This window comes from Caretta caretta, chromosome 1 (assembly GCF_965140235.1).
Source record: "Caretta caretta isolate rCarCar2 chromosome 1, rCarCar1.hap1, whole genome shotgun sequence".
Lineage (NCBI taxonomy): Eukaryota > Metazoa > Chordata > Testudines > Cheloniidae > Caretta > Caretta caretta.
In genome coordinates, this window is record NC_134206.1 from 316,174,231 (window position 1) to 316,187,606 (window position 13,376).

Here is a 13,376-nt window from a genome sequence, read left to right on the forward strand (position 1 = left end):
TGCTGGGTGGGTTGAGGGAACCATTGCTGTGGCCCCTTGTGCCATGTAGTAGTTTAGAAAGTTTAGTGTCCTTTTTCTTTTGTAGAGAAGCAAAGTGTGTGTTGTAAATGGCTTGTCTAGTTTTAGTAAAGTCCAGCCACGAGGAAGTTTGCGTGGAAGGTTGGTTTTTTATGAGAGTATCCATTTTTGAGAGCTCATTCTTTATCTTTCCCTGTTTGCTGTAGAGGATGTTGATCAGGTGGTTCCGCAGTTTCTTTGAGAGCGTGTGGCACAAGCTGTCAGCACAGTCTGTGTGGTATGTAGATCGTAATGGATTTTTTACCGTCAGTCCTTTTGGTACGATGACCCAACACACTCACAAATCTTGGGAGACAGGCCAGTCCTTGCCTACAGACAGCCCCCCAGCCTGAAGCGAATACTCACTAGCAACCACATACCACACAACAGAACCACTAACCCAGGAACCTATCCTTGCAACAAAGCCCGCTGCCAACTGTGCCCACATATCTATTCAGGGGACACCATCACAGGGCCTAATAACATCAGCCACACTATCAGAGGCTCGTTCACCTGCACATCTACCAATGTGATATGTGCCATCATGTGCAAGCAATGCCCCTCTGCCATGTACATTGGTCAAACTGGACAGTCTCTACGTAAAAGAATAAATGGACACAAATCAGATGTCAAGAATTATAACATGCATAAACCAGTCGGAGAACACTTCAATCTCTCTGGTCATGCGATTACAGACATGAAAGTTGTGATATTACAACAAAAAAACTGCAAATCCAGACTCCAGCGAGAGACTGCTGAACTGGAATTCATTTGAAAATTGGATACAATTAACTTAGGCTTGAATAGAGACTAGGAATGGTTGAGTCATTATAAAAAGTAACCTATTTCCCCTTGTTTAGTCCTTCCTCCCCCGCACTGTTCCTCAGACGTTCTTGTTAAACCCTGGATTTGTGCTGGAAATGGCCCACCTTGATCATCATACACATTGTAAGGAGAGTGATCACTTTACATAAGCTGTTACCAGCAGGAGAGTGGGGTGGGGAGAGAGAAAACACCCATTTTTTCGTGATTTGTGTGTATAAAAACAAACATCTTCTGTATTTTCCACAGTATGCATCCGATGAAGTGAGCTGTAGCCCACGAAAGCCTATGCTCAAATAAATTGGTTAGTCTCTGAGGTGCCACAAGTACTCCTTTTCTTTTTGCGAATACAGACTAACACGGTTGTTATTCTGAAACCTTTCAACTTTTTGAGAAGCTTGTTGAGGAGGTTTAGGGGTGGGTGCAGCCTCCTCTACCCTGACCTCCGAGTGTGACTCATGCACTGAGTCTGGTGCTGTCCGTACTGCCAGCTGTTGCTCCGAGGCAGTGGCAGATGAACGATGCGAAGGGGGCATTGTCATGATTGGCATGCCCCATGCACTCCAATAAGGCTACAGTGCTGGCCATTGGCCATGCTGCCAAGGTGGCACTGTCAACATCAGCGCAGCCTTGAGAGCCCAATCACTTTGGTGGAGTCTGGGCGAGGGGCTGAATTGCCCTTCTGTGCCAGAGGAACCCCCTTCTGGTGACCACAGTGGGCCATCGACGCCCGCGTCTGCCTGCTGACGGTTGCCGCTGGAGACTGGTGCCTGAAGTGAGAGGGTTGGTGTCGGTATCGAGAGGACCAGAGGCATGACAGGGAGTGCTCCCCACAGGGCAGGCGACTGAGATCTGCGCTGAGAGGATGACTGGCGGGAGGATGAATGGTGCTGGCAATACAGAGACTAGCGCCTCCCCTTATGCAATCCACATTGAACAGCAGGGACTGCGATTGCTGTGCTGGAGACCGAGGGCGAACCCCAGATCCGAAGATCTGCAGCTTGGAGGAGAGCACTGCCTTGTCTCAGGGGATTGGTGGAGTGCCACTGCCCCCGAGGGGGTCTTAGCAGCTGGCTTGCCCTCATGGGGAGCCTTTGCCGTTTCCTGTGGTGCTGGCGGAGGCCTCTGCTCTCTCGGCACTTTCTCGGTTGGGAAGACGTTGATGCTGCCACAAGTTTGAGTCCCCTACCACTCCTGGGAATCGGTAGTGGATCCTTTAAGGGGTAAGGGCCCCGACCAGGGAGGCACATCCACGTGGCTCCAGAGTGGCCAGGTGGCCCCAACTGAGTCCTTTGCCAGATGTCTCATGGCCCTTCTTGCTCAGTACTGGGAAGCCGTGCTTCTTTGTTTTCTCTTGGGGCACTGGTGACTGGGAGTGGTGCTGGGCGGAGTTCAGTGCTGGGGGTGCACTGCACACCGAGAGCAAGGTACTAGGCGAGTCTTGGTGGGACGGCTCAGAAGCTGGACAAAGGGCAGCCTCCATGAGGAGAGCCCCAAGTGAATATCCCGCTTTTTCTGAGTCCTGTGTCAAAATTTTTTTACAAATATGACACTTGTCCTTCACATGTGATTCCCCAAGCACTTGAGGCAGCTGCTGTGGGGGTCATTTAAAGGCATAGGCCTGTTACAGTCTGTGCAGGACTTAAAACCCCAGAGACCGAGGCATGCCCCACATGGGGCAAACTCCCTGCTAGGACTAACTTCTAAATACACTTAAGAACTACACCTCTACCCCGATATAACACGGTTCTCGGAAGACAAAAAAAATCTCACCACGTTATAGGTGAGATCATGTCATATTGAACTTGCTTTGGGCCCCTCTGTTCCTTGTTCCCTAACTGCCCCCTCCAGAGACCCCCGTCCTTAATCACTCCCAGGACCCCACTCCCTACTCAACCCCTCTGCTCCCTGCCCCTGGACTGCTCCGACTTATATCCACATCCCCCAGCCTGTGACAGGCACTCACCGGCAGTGGCGGGAAGTGGAGCAAAGGTGGCCCCAGCCTGCTCCACTCCACCACCTCCCAGCTGTGGTGCTCCGCTTCCGCCGCTGGCGAGTGCAGGAAGGTTGGGGAAAGGATGCTCCCCGTACTCACCTGCGGCAGGAAGTGGAGCACTGCGGCTGGGAGCTGGCGGAGTGGAGCAGGCTGGGGCCGGGCTGCTCCACTTCCGCTGCTGCCAGTGAGTGCGCCGGGGTATCCCTTCCCCCAAGCCCCCTCCCCCGAGCGACATGGCTCGGGCCAGGGAAGCTGAGTGGGCTGCTTCCGGACCCCTCTAATCCCCCAGGCTGCTCTGGGACTGCAGGGCCCCCAAAAGTGCCCCACCCACAGCTCCTGCCTCCCAGACCCTGGGGGTTGGGGGGGAGCCCCTGACCGCCCCTCAGACCCTCTGCCCCTTATCCAACCCCTTGGCCCTGGCCCGGCACCCTTAACACACTGCTCAGAGCAGCGTGTCAGAGCTTTACCACATTGTATGCAAACCCGTGTTATATCAGGATAGAAGTGTACTTAACACTAACTACTATAACAAACTATTTACAAGGCCCTAAAGCTTCAAGTCAGAAGAGATGAAACTGCTAGCCCTGCTATGCAAGGAAAGGCGCTCTGACTAACCACCACGGGTGGTAAGAAGGAACTGAGAGGGCATAGGACCAGCGGCACCTAATATACCGATGCATGAATGTGGCACTCAAGGGGGCACCAGAGCTGGCCGTACAGATGACGCTAAGGCAAAATCTCGGATGACCATGCACATGGGCGCGCGCATACCTAGAATGGAATTTCATGAGCAACACATCTTGAAAAACAAGTATGTTTTAGCAAGATAGTGTTTTGAAGATGCCCTTCAAAACTATTACTTAAGAGTACAAAATGCTGAAAATTAGAGCATTTGTTTAAAACTTAAGAGCTTCAAATTAAGTGGCAACATGTATTTACAACATGATATAATACACTATTAACAAACTAATACAAGTTCCCAGAACTGCTCATTTCTTGGAAATAGCAACTTATCCTATCACTAGCCATGAAGTGATCGCGTTAGAAATAGGAAGCTGTTACTGGAAGTGAAGAAAGCAAGCCTAAAACCCTTTAATAAAAACAAAACAACAACAAAACCATACATATATTAAGATACATACCTGTCCATTAACTTCTGAAATCAGCCCAAGCGGAATCAAGCATTCTGGTTCACTTGCCTGTCCTGCTTCATCCACAAATACATGTGTGAAATGCCCAAGCCTAGAGTTAAATAAAATCACTTCAGACAGCTGTTTTAGGGTTAGTATATTCTGCCACCCTGTGGTTGACCTGGTCAAATAATTCTGAAAAAAATTACAAGGATCAAGTATGTGTGCTATATGCAGTCACATCTTCAACATGAGAGGTATTTCAACACTTGACAGCTTTATAATATTGCCGGGGAGAAAGCAAAAGCCTAGTAAACTTAGCCCTCATTTGTGATGTCACGTATTTTGAAAGATATATATCAGAAATATTTCCTGTTTTCTTTAACTTAGTCAGAATAGAAAATTTAAGTTGACACAGAAATGACACTTTTCCTCACCCTCCCTTTGCCCCCCACCCGCCATATAAGCTGGAGAATGTCATTAGTTTAGAGCTGATGTTCTGTGTTGTGTTCCAGCACAGCAGTGCTAGTAATTCTTAAGCTAAGCAGGATTGCATGTGTTGTGCAGGTAGCGGCAAGGAGAACAGAGACACACCTATGGTTTCAAGGGAGCTAAGTGCTTTAGCAGCAATAATTGAAAAATGACCCAATCAGCACTACCTGTGATGATGTTGTGAAGGCCAAGACTATAACAGGGTTAATAAAAGAACTAGATAAATTCATGGAAGATAGGTGCATCAATGGCTATAAGCCAGGATGGGCAGGGATGGTGTCCCTAGTTTCTGTTTGCCAGAATCTGGGAATGAGCGACAGGGAACCGATCACTTGATTACCTGTTCTGTTCATTCCCTCTGGGGCACTTGGCATTGACCACTGTCAGAAGACAGGATACTGGGCTAGATGGACGTTTGGTCTGACCCAGTATGACCGTTCTTATGTTCTTACTTCCAAGTGCAGCATGACCTACAGTGTTAACTCCTAAAATGCTTTCAATTACAGTTGGTCCTTGGCAATACACATAACTGCCAGAGAATCACTGCTGTAGGAGAGGGGGAAAAAACCAAAACCACAATTGTGCCACACAGTCTTCTCACTTTTATGGGATTTTGATCTTTAAATTACGTATTTTGAAAATAATGTCGTTTGAGATAATTTTATAGTTCAACTATGCTGGAAGGGCTAACTAAAATTTAATATGGCTGTAAGCTTAGCTGGGAATGCAATGTTTTACTACTTGTTAACGGTTGCCTGGTTTAAACAGATTAAACTACTTTGCAGAGTACCCCCAAATATTTATTTCATAGCCCCAAGTGTCCAAAGCTATTAATGACATGCATCCACAGTACCTTACTCCTATTTGATAAAACATTCCTGCACTGCTACATGTGGTAATTATTATCCTAAACCGTGATGCTTTCCAAATATCTTCACCATCTTTGCAGTAAAGTTTTACTGTATCACCGACTGTCTGCAAACAGAAGACACTTATTTACTCAAGTATTTTTTATAAAACTGCCACACACCAAGCTCATGATGTGTAAATTATACAGGCCAGCTTGAAGTTCAAAACCACTAAATATTTAAAACTGTACAAAAATATTTTAATAAGATTTTATTTTAGAAGCTGTACTTTAAGTATTTATTGGACCCAGCAATGCACTTCGAGGGGAGTTCGGTCCTGAGTTTGCCCAAACAAGGAGGAGTGCAAAATAAAGCACATTTTTATTACAAAAAATAACATTGTATTTTCTTTATTCTTAGTTTTATAAGATCAAATCTTAACATATGTACAACCAGGACACAGCACAAATAGAAACGGTCAAAAAGGGCTGTAAAGAAAGTCCATATCTCCCTTTGTAAATAAATGTAGACTTCATTAGTCTGGAAAACAATAAGGGCTTGTCTACATGGTGGTGTAATGTGTTTTTGGGGTGGTGTGATTTCTGAAGTGCACTAATGTATAGTGCATTAATTGGTCTGTGTAGACCCTGCTGATATGCACTAAAGGTTCCCTAGTGAGCACAACATTAAAGCACACTAGGGAACCTTTTATGCATACCAGCAGGGTCCACATGGACCAATTAATGCTCAACACATTAATGCCCTTCAGAAATAATACCCTCAAAGGGCACATTACCCCTCTATGTAAGGACAAGCCCTAAGAAGAGATGAACATAAAATAATGACTGTCAAAGAAAAGATCAATTGCTCTGTGACACAAAACAGGAACACAGGGACACAACATTAAAGGGTGGGGAAAAAAAAAGTAAAGCCAACTTAAAAAGACAAAATGAAAACTACACAGTGCCAACCCAAAAAAACAGTGCCAACCCCCCGCAAAAAAAAAGTATTTAAAATGCAGTGAATAATTGAACAGTGGAAAATTCCTGCTGCATATTATTTGACCAAATAAACTTAGTAAAATTAAAAAGAAGAATTCATACAGGAAAAAAAACCATCAGCAGCATCACTATTTAGGACAAAGATGACAAGGGTTGTCATTACTTCTGTTTCAGGGCATGGCGAGGTGCAGGATTTTAGGCATCTAATGTAAGTCACAACTCAAACCAGGATACCCACTACTGCAGATAGACCATTAGTCTGTTCTGGTATGGATGTTCCTGTGTTCTGAATGTAAGCGAAGAAATTATTAAAATAAGTAAATAGATGTGTATGTTACTGTGACACTCTCAGGAGGCGGATTAAGTTTTATTGGGGCCCTGGGCCCAAAGAACATTTGGGCCCCTCACCTCTGCCCCTGCCCCCTGGCCTAGCTGGAAGCTGGGCCATGGTAAGAGCTGCCCAAGGTACCTGGGCCACTGTAGGGAACCCTGGACCCTCTACCTGCACTGGGTGGTGTGCCCGTGGGGCAGGGACATGGGCTGGGGGCTGTTCTCGGTCCCCAACCCAGGGAGAATGGACGGTCCAGGGATCCACACAGCTTTCTGGGCTCCCTGGGCAGCTCTTACCTCAGCCTAGGGCAGTTGTCCCCAAACTGTGGGGCATACCCCCCTAGGGGGGCAGAGAGGAACATATGTGGGGGGCATGGTAGGGCCCAGGACAGCCCCCACGGGGGGGTGGGGTGGGGAGAGACTGCCACCCAGCCACACCTCTGGCCCCCTGCTCCTGCAAGGGGACGGGGTGGTTGGGGGGGTGGGTGGCAGAAGCATGACCGAAAAAGTTTGGGGACCCCAGCCTAAGGTGACCATATGTCCCATTTTGGTCCTGGATATCCCAACTTTTTTGGCAAAACTTGTTGGCAAGAGCAAATGGGACAAATGCCCAGTTTTGCCAAAAAGGGGCTCGGGGAGGTGGTGAGCAGTTGGGCTCAGGCCAGCCCTACGTGAGGCAAGAGGGGGACTTGGACTACTGTCTTGGACCGGCTATGCACAGGAGGTGGGGAAAAGGGCTTGGACCAGCTCCACGTGGGATGGGGGGGCGAAGGGGTATATGCTCACCCTATCCCAGGGTCTGTCTTCCAGCCTGCCCAAGGCCTCAAGGAGAAGAGGAGCAGCAGGGTGGAGGGATCCTGGAGGGCAGTGTTCCCTCTAATTTTTCCCACAGGTGCAGAGCAACACATCCTCCATATTGGTGCACATAAAATTCATGTGGCGGGGGTGAGGCTGAGGGGGAGGGAGCTCAGGACTGGGGCAGAATGTGGAGGTGCGGGGATAGAGGGAGGTGCAGGCTCTGGGGATGAGGGTCTCAGGGCTGGGTCAAAGGGCTGGGGTGCGGGGAGGTGAGGGCTTCGGCTGGGGGTCCAGGCTGCCCCAGGGCTATGGTGGGAAGAGAGGACTCCCCCCAGCTCTTTCCCTGCAGCAGCACCCGGGGGGGGGGGGGGGGGATGAGGGAGGAGAAGAGGCGCCTTTCCCCCTGTCGCAGCAGGGCTGGGTTGGGACCAGACTGGGGAGGGGTGCCTCTCCCCCAGCTGCAGCAGGTCCAGGGCTGGGTTGGGGTGCCTCTGCCCCGGCTAATCCGGGGCTGGTAGGGAGAGGCGCCTCCCCCTGCCGCAGCAGGTCTGGGGCTGGGCGAGAGGCATCTGTCCCCACTGCAGCCTGAGTGCCTGCACAGCGCTTAATAGGTTGCCGTGCGGCTTAGAGGGAACTTAGCCGAGGAAATGGGGGTAGAAAAGGAGGAGCAGGAGGCAGGGCCCCTGGGCATGGGCCTTGTGGGCAATCCACCACTGAACATGCTGTACCTTAGAGTGCCACCCTGAAACTCCCATATTCACCACTGTCATATAATTAGGTACGTTTCATACAAAGTATGCCTTCTGAGGTACCATTTTAAAAGTCTTGATCTGTTGAACATTAATATCCTGTTGGATTGTATGTGCTATCACTGTATGTGAGGTTATGAAGTTTTGACATGTATGTGTTACTGAAATATGTTCTGAAGATGGAACACCCACAAACAGCCTTTCAGGTACAACAATGGATTAACCAGACAGCAGTTAATGGCTCATCAACACCCATCAAGGACAGAATCCACTATCTCAGGAACTGTATACAATGGAGACTTCTCAGAGAGAACATGTAAATAATGGAGACTCCTTTACCAATGGTAGCAGACCCCTACATCACAAACAGATGTTTGCAGCAAGCTGGAAGAAACTATAAAAGAGGGGAAGTGACATCATTACTGGACCTCTCTCCCCCTTCAACTCAACACCTAGAAGAAATGTCTGGTGGATAAAGACTTTGAACTGAGGAGGCTGGTCCCAGGCTGGAAACGAGTTCCAGCCTACCTGCTGAGGATCTGTAACCTGCTTGCACCATCTGTCAGGGTGAGACACTGCTTGATTCAAATCCTGTTTAGTGTGTAAAACTCAGACTGCAATTTATTTTTGTTTCTTAAGTATCCAATTTGGATCTCTATGCTTGCTCTTTATATTCATTTAAAATTTATCTTTCTGTAGTTAATATTTTACCTAAAACAGTGTGCTTTTTTTGAAGTGCTCGGGAAATCTCAGCTCAGTTTACAAAGGCTAGTGTGTATCCTCTCCACATCGAGGGAGGGGTGGACTGGGTAATGAACTTACACTGATCAGGCTTCTGACCAGAGCAAGACAGTACAGTTCTGAGGTGCAGCAAGGCTGGGGAGGAGCTGGGGGGAGCCTCTCTATTGTTGGTTCATCAGTGGCTGGCAAAGCATTCATGTAACTCAGCTGGGTGCAGGGCCGTCTCTAGCCATTTTGATGCCCTAAGCAGCCGCCCCCCTGCGGGGGTGGGGGCTGTGTGGGGACCCAGACTACTGTGGGGGCGGGGCGGGGGAGGGAGGGCTGGCTCCAGGCCTCTGCAGGGGCGAAGCTGGCTACTTCCTGCGGGAAGTGGCGTGACCTGGCCTCAGCCTGCTCTGCTCCTCTGGCTCCTACGCTTGGGGGGGAACTGCTCCTCTGCACTCGCAAGCAGCAGGGCTGGGAGCCAGGGGAGCAGAGCAGGTTGGGGCCGGGTCGCTCTACTTACTGCCATTGGTGAGTGCAGGGAGCGCAACCCCTGTAGCCATCTTCAGGGGAAGAGCTAGCTGGAGTGGGGGTGGGGTGGAAACAGGCGGAGGCCATGTAGAAGAAGTGGAGCAGCACGCAGCTGCTTAGGGCACCACGAAATTTGGTGCCCCAAATTTCCTGGTGCCCTATGCAGCTGCGTACTTTGCGTATGGGTCGGGATGGCCCTGATTGGGTGCATCCCTGCCGGTGGATGGCTGTGTAAATGTAGCGCCTGTCAGAGGTTTGTGGCTTAACAACAACATCAGTGTGAGAGGGATACCCCTGGCTGGTAGGACAAAGGGCTCAGTGGTCCCACGGTCCAGGTTGCACCAGAGGAACCCCGTCACAGTTACATACATACAACTCAATGCATTATGGAGCAAATTCCATCACCCTTTTCCACACTGAGTTGCATCTTACTGTTTGAAGTAGTCCCGTTGACATAAATGGCCTACTTACAGAAAAAAAAAGCGTTACACAAGGAGTTTAAGTTTAGGCTCAAATTCTAGCACAAATTCCAGCTATTTACCACAATTAACGTATTTTCGCCAATTGATTATCTAGTGAATTATTTTTAACCCTAAAAATATAAATACTATTTTCCTCAGTGAGTCTAATAAACAAAGGAAAGTCCTAGGAGTGACATTTTAAGATTAAAAGTATACATTCTTTTTTTAGTATTTTAATTAAAAAGGATTTACAAAATTTACCTCTTCACACCTGCAGCTAGCATTAACTCTGACCATAGCTCCTGGTTTTAGGAGGTTACTATCATGCAGTCGTAAGCAAACTAAATCCGTTGCACTGTTGGATGGTGCACAGACCAAAATTCGACTGTCTGGTAAAGTATAATGTATCTGCATTTTAAAAAAAGTGCAGCTTTTTAAAACATTTCATTTGGAAAAGCTACATTCATCACAAATAAAGCAAGCACACAGTTCAAATATTTAATATAATTCAGAATACAATTACGAATGTTTCTACCTTCGTCATGTTTCTACATTCGTCATGTTGCAGTTCAGTCAAAACTCAAGGAAACATCTTTCCCTAGACTGGAAATTCAATCACCATCATCAGATTGAAACACACACCATGAATGCAGGGTATGTGCTTTTAAAGCGGTGGTTAAAGCCCTAGTGCAGGGGTCGGCAACCTATGGCACGTGTGCCAAAGACGGCATGCGAGCCCATTTTTAATGGCACACTGCTGCCTGCCGGGGTCCTGGCAGGCAGCAGCGTGCCATTAAAAATCCGGCCCGGCCCACTCTTCTCCGTTCCCCGCCCCCTCCCACGGGGGCAAGGGGCAGAAGCTTGGTCCTGCCAGCTCCCCTGCCTCTTCCCACAGCGTGCTGGGTTCCTACCCCACCATCCCTCCCTCCCTGCCGGCTGATCAGCTGATGGCCCTTGCGAGGTAGGGGGAAGGGGTGGGGGAGGAGCGGAGTCAGTGTGCTCGCTGCTCCTGGTGGAGGCGGAGAAGAAGCGGGAGCAGGGACTTGGGGAAATGGGGCATATCCCCTCCAGCCCCCCTGCCGTGAGGACCCCAGCCTTCTGCCTGACCCCCCCCCCCACACACCCAGCCCTCTTCCCTGAGCCCTGCAGACCCGCACACTCCCAAGGCCCCTGCCCTGAGTCCTGTACTCCCCCGACACACACACCCAGCTCTCTGCTTGACTCCTTCACCCCCCCCCCCCATGACCCCAGCCCTGACTCTGGCACCTCCACACATACCAAGGCTCCCAGCACCTTATGCCCTGACACCTGCACCCCCCTCACATGCCCCCAGCCCTCTGCCGTGACTCTTGCACCCCCCCACATCCCCAGCCCCCCCACACCCCCGACATCCTGACTCTTGCACGCCCCACATCTCCATCGCCATCATGTGCGCCAAATGGGAGCTCCTGCACCTCCCCCCCACATTCCCACCTGCACCCCTCCCACCAAATGGGAGCTGCCCAGGTAAGCGCTCCACACCCAAACCTCCTGAGCCCCCTCCCTCATTCTAGCTCTTGGCCAGACCCTACACCCCGACCCCCAGCCTGCTCCTTCACCCCCAGCCTATGCTCAGTGGACTCCCACCCTCAGCTCAGTGCAGAGAAAGAGAGGAAGAGAATAGGCTAGAACCAAGGAGAAGGTAGGTACCCACTGTATTTTGGGCAGCGCCGGGACCTCAGACCGGCAGCGGGCTGAGCGGGTCCAGCAGCTGGCATCCTGGCTAGCAGGAGCCAGCGGATGGAACCCCTGAGCGGCCGGCGGCGTAAGATCAACATTTTAATTTAATTTTAAATGAAGCTTCTTAAAACATTTTGAAAACCTTGTTTATTTTACAATACGACAATTGTTTAGTTATATAATATATAGGCTTAGAGAAAGAGAGAGACACCTTCTAAAAAACATTAAAATGTATTACCAGCACATGAAACCTTAAATTAAAGTGAATAAATGAAGACTCGGCACACCACTTCTGAAAGGTTGCCGACCCCTGCCCTAGTGAATAGTATTTAAACAAAAATACTGAATTAAAAAACTGACTATATGTTGTTAAAAGATTTATGAACACAAACTTGTACAGAGATCTTCTCTTGGATTTATTTTCACATGGAGAGAGTTGAACTGAAATACCCTCTAAGTGTTAGCATGTTTTTTTAAAAGCTATTTTTAGTTTTGATTATGATAAGTATCTATGGCAATTCCAGAGATTATTGCTTTGCTGTTCACTATTACCTGTAAGATCGCTTCTATCACTGTTACAGTTTTTCCAGTTCCCGGTGGTCCGAAGAGAACGTAAGGAGTTGGACGACATTCACCACTAAGTATCCTTTTCACTGCTAATTTCTGATGCTCATTCAGTGCAGGATTGAAAAATTCACAGTCTCTCTGTTCAGGTGTCACGATTCCATTGACTATATTCAAAACAGATAAGCATTACAAATACACAAGGAGAGTTTTTTTTTATAAATTAGTATTTCAGTTAAACAGATTTTGATTTAATGTGATCTAGACTTTATAATATAATCATTTTAAAAAGACAGTGATAGCTAAAAATGTATCTGACAACTCTTTAAATTCCCAATCCCAATAACAATTAAAATAGAAAAACAAGACCTTCAGTTTCAAACGTGCAAAGGGCCATTCATAGATTTTTAAGGCCAGAAAGGACCATAATAATCATCTAGTCTTACCTCCTGCATAACGCAGGCCAAAGAACCTCACACCAGTGAGCTCTACATCAAGCCCATACATAACTTCTGTTTGACCGTTAGAACATATCTAAGAAGGACATTCAAGTCTTGATTTAAAGACTTCACATGATGAAGATTCTGCCATATTCCTAAGTAAGCTGTTCCAATGATCAATTATCCTCAACATTAAAAGATGTGCCTTACTTCTAATGAGAATTTGTCTAGCTTCAACTTCCCGCTGTTGGATCCCATTATGTTTTTTTCCCCATTAAAGAGTCATCTATAAGAAATTTCTTCCTCATGTAGGTACTAGTAGACTATGATCGAGTAACCTCTTAGCCTTCTCTCAGATAAAGTAATTAATTTGAGGTACTTAAAACTTTCATTCTAAGGTATGTATTCCAGACCTCAAATCATCCTTGCAACTCTTTTCTGAACCTTTTCCAAATTTTTCAACATCCTTTTTGAAGTGTGGGCACAAGAACTGGACACAGCATTCTAGTAATGCTGTATAACGAGGTAATGCTTCTTCCCTACTTCTAACTTGATATTTCCCTACTTATGCATCCAAGGATCACGTTCACCTCTTAGCTATATCATCACATTGCGAGTTCACGTTCAGTTGGCTTTCTAGAATGACCCTTAAGTCCTTTTCAGTGTCACTGCATTCCAGGATTCAGTCAACCATCTTGTAAGTATGACCTACAGT

At 48.0% G+C, this 13,376-nt stretch overlaps 1 protein-coding gene across 2 annotated transcripts in view; it reads right to left on the reverse strand.

Moving 5' to 3' along the window:
• The window catches only part of MOV10L1 (Mov10 like RNA helicase 1), an 84,422-nt gene that overhangs the window by 31,636 nt on the left and 39,410 nt on the right, over positions 1–13,376 (reverse strand). For both annotated transcript variants that reach the window (XM_075124471.1, XM_048836842.2), the window contains exons 17-20: positions 12,210–12,388; positions 10,200–10,346; positions 5,351–5,472; positions 4,018–4,117 (exon numbers count right to left, since the gene is read on the reverse strand). In XM_075124471.1, the coding sequence (XP_074980572.1) occupies positions 4,018–4,117; positions 5,351–5,472; positions 10,200–10,346; positions 12,210–12,388 (548 nt within the window). The remainder of the gene's footprint in view (positions 1–4,017; positions 4,118–5,350; positions 5,473–10,199; positions 10,347–12,209; positions 12,389–13,376) is intronic.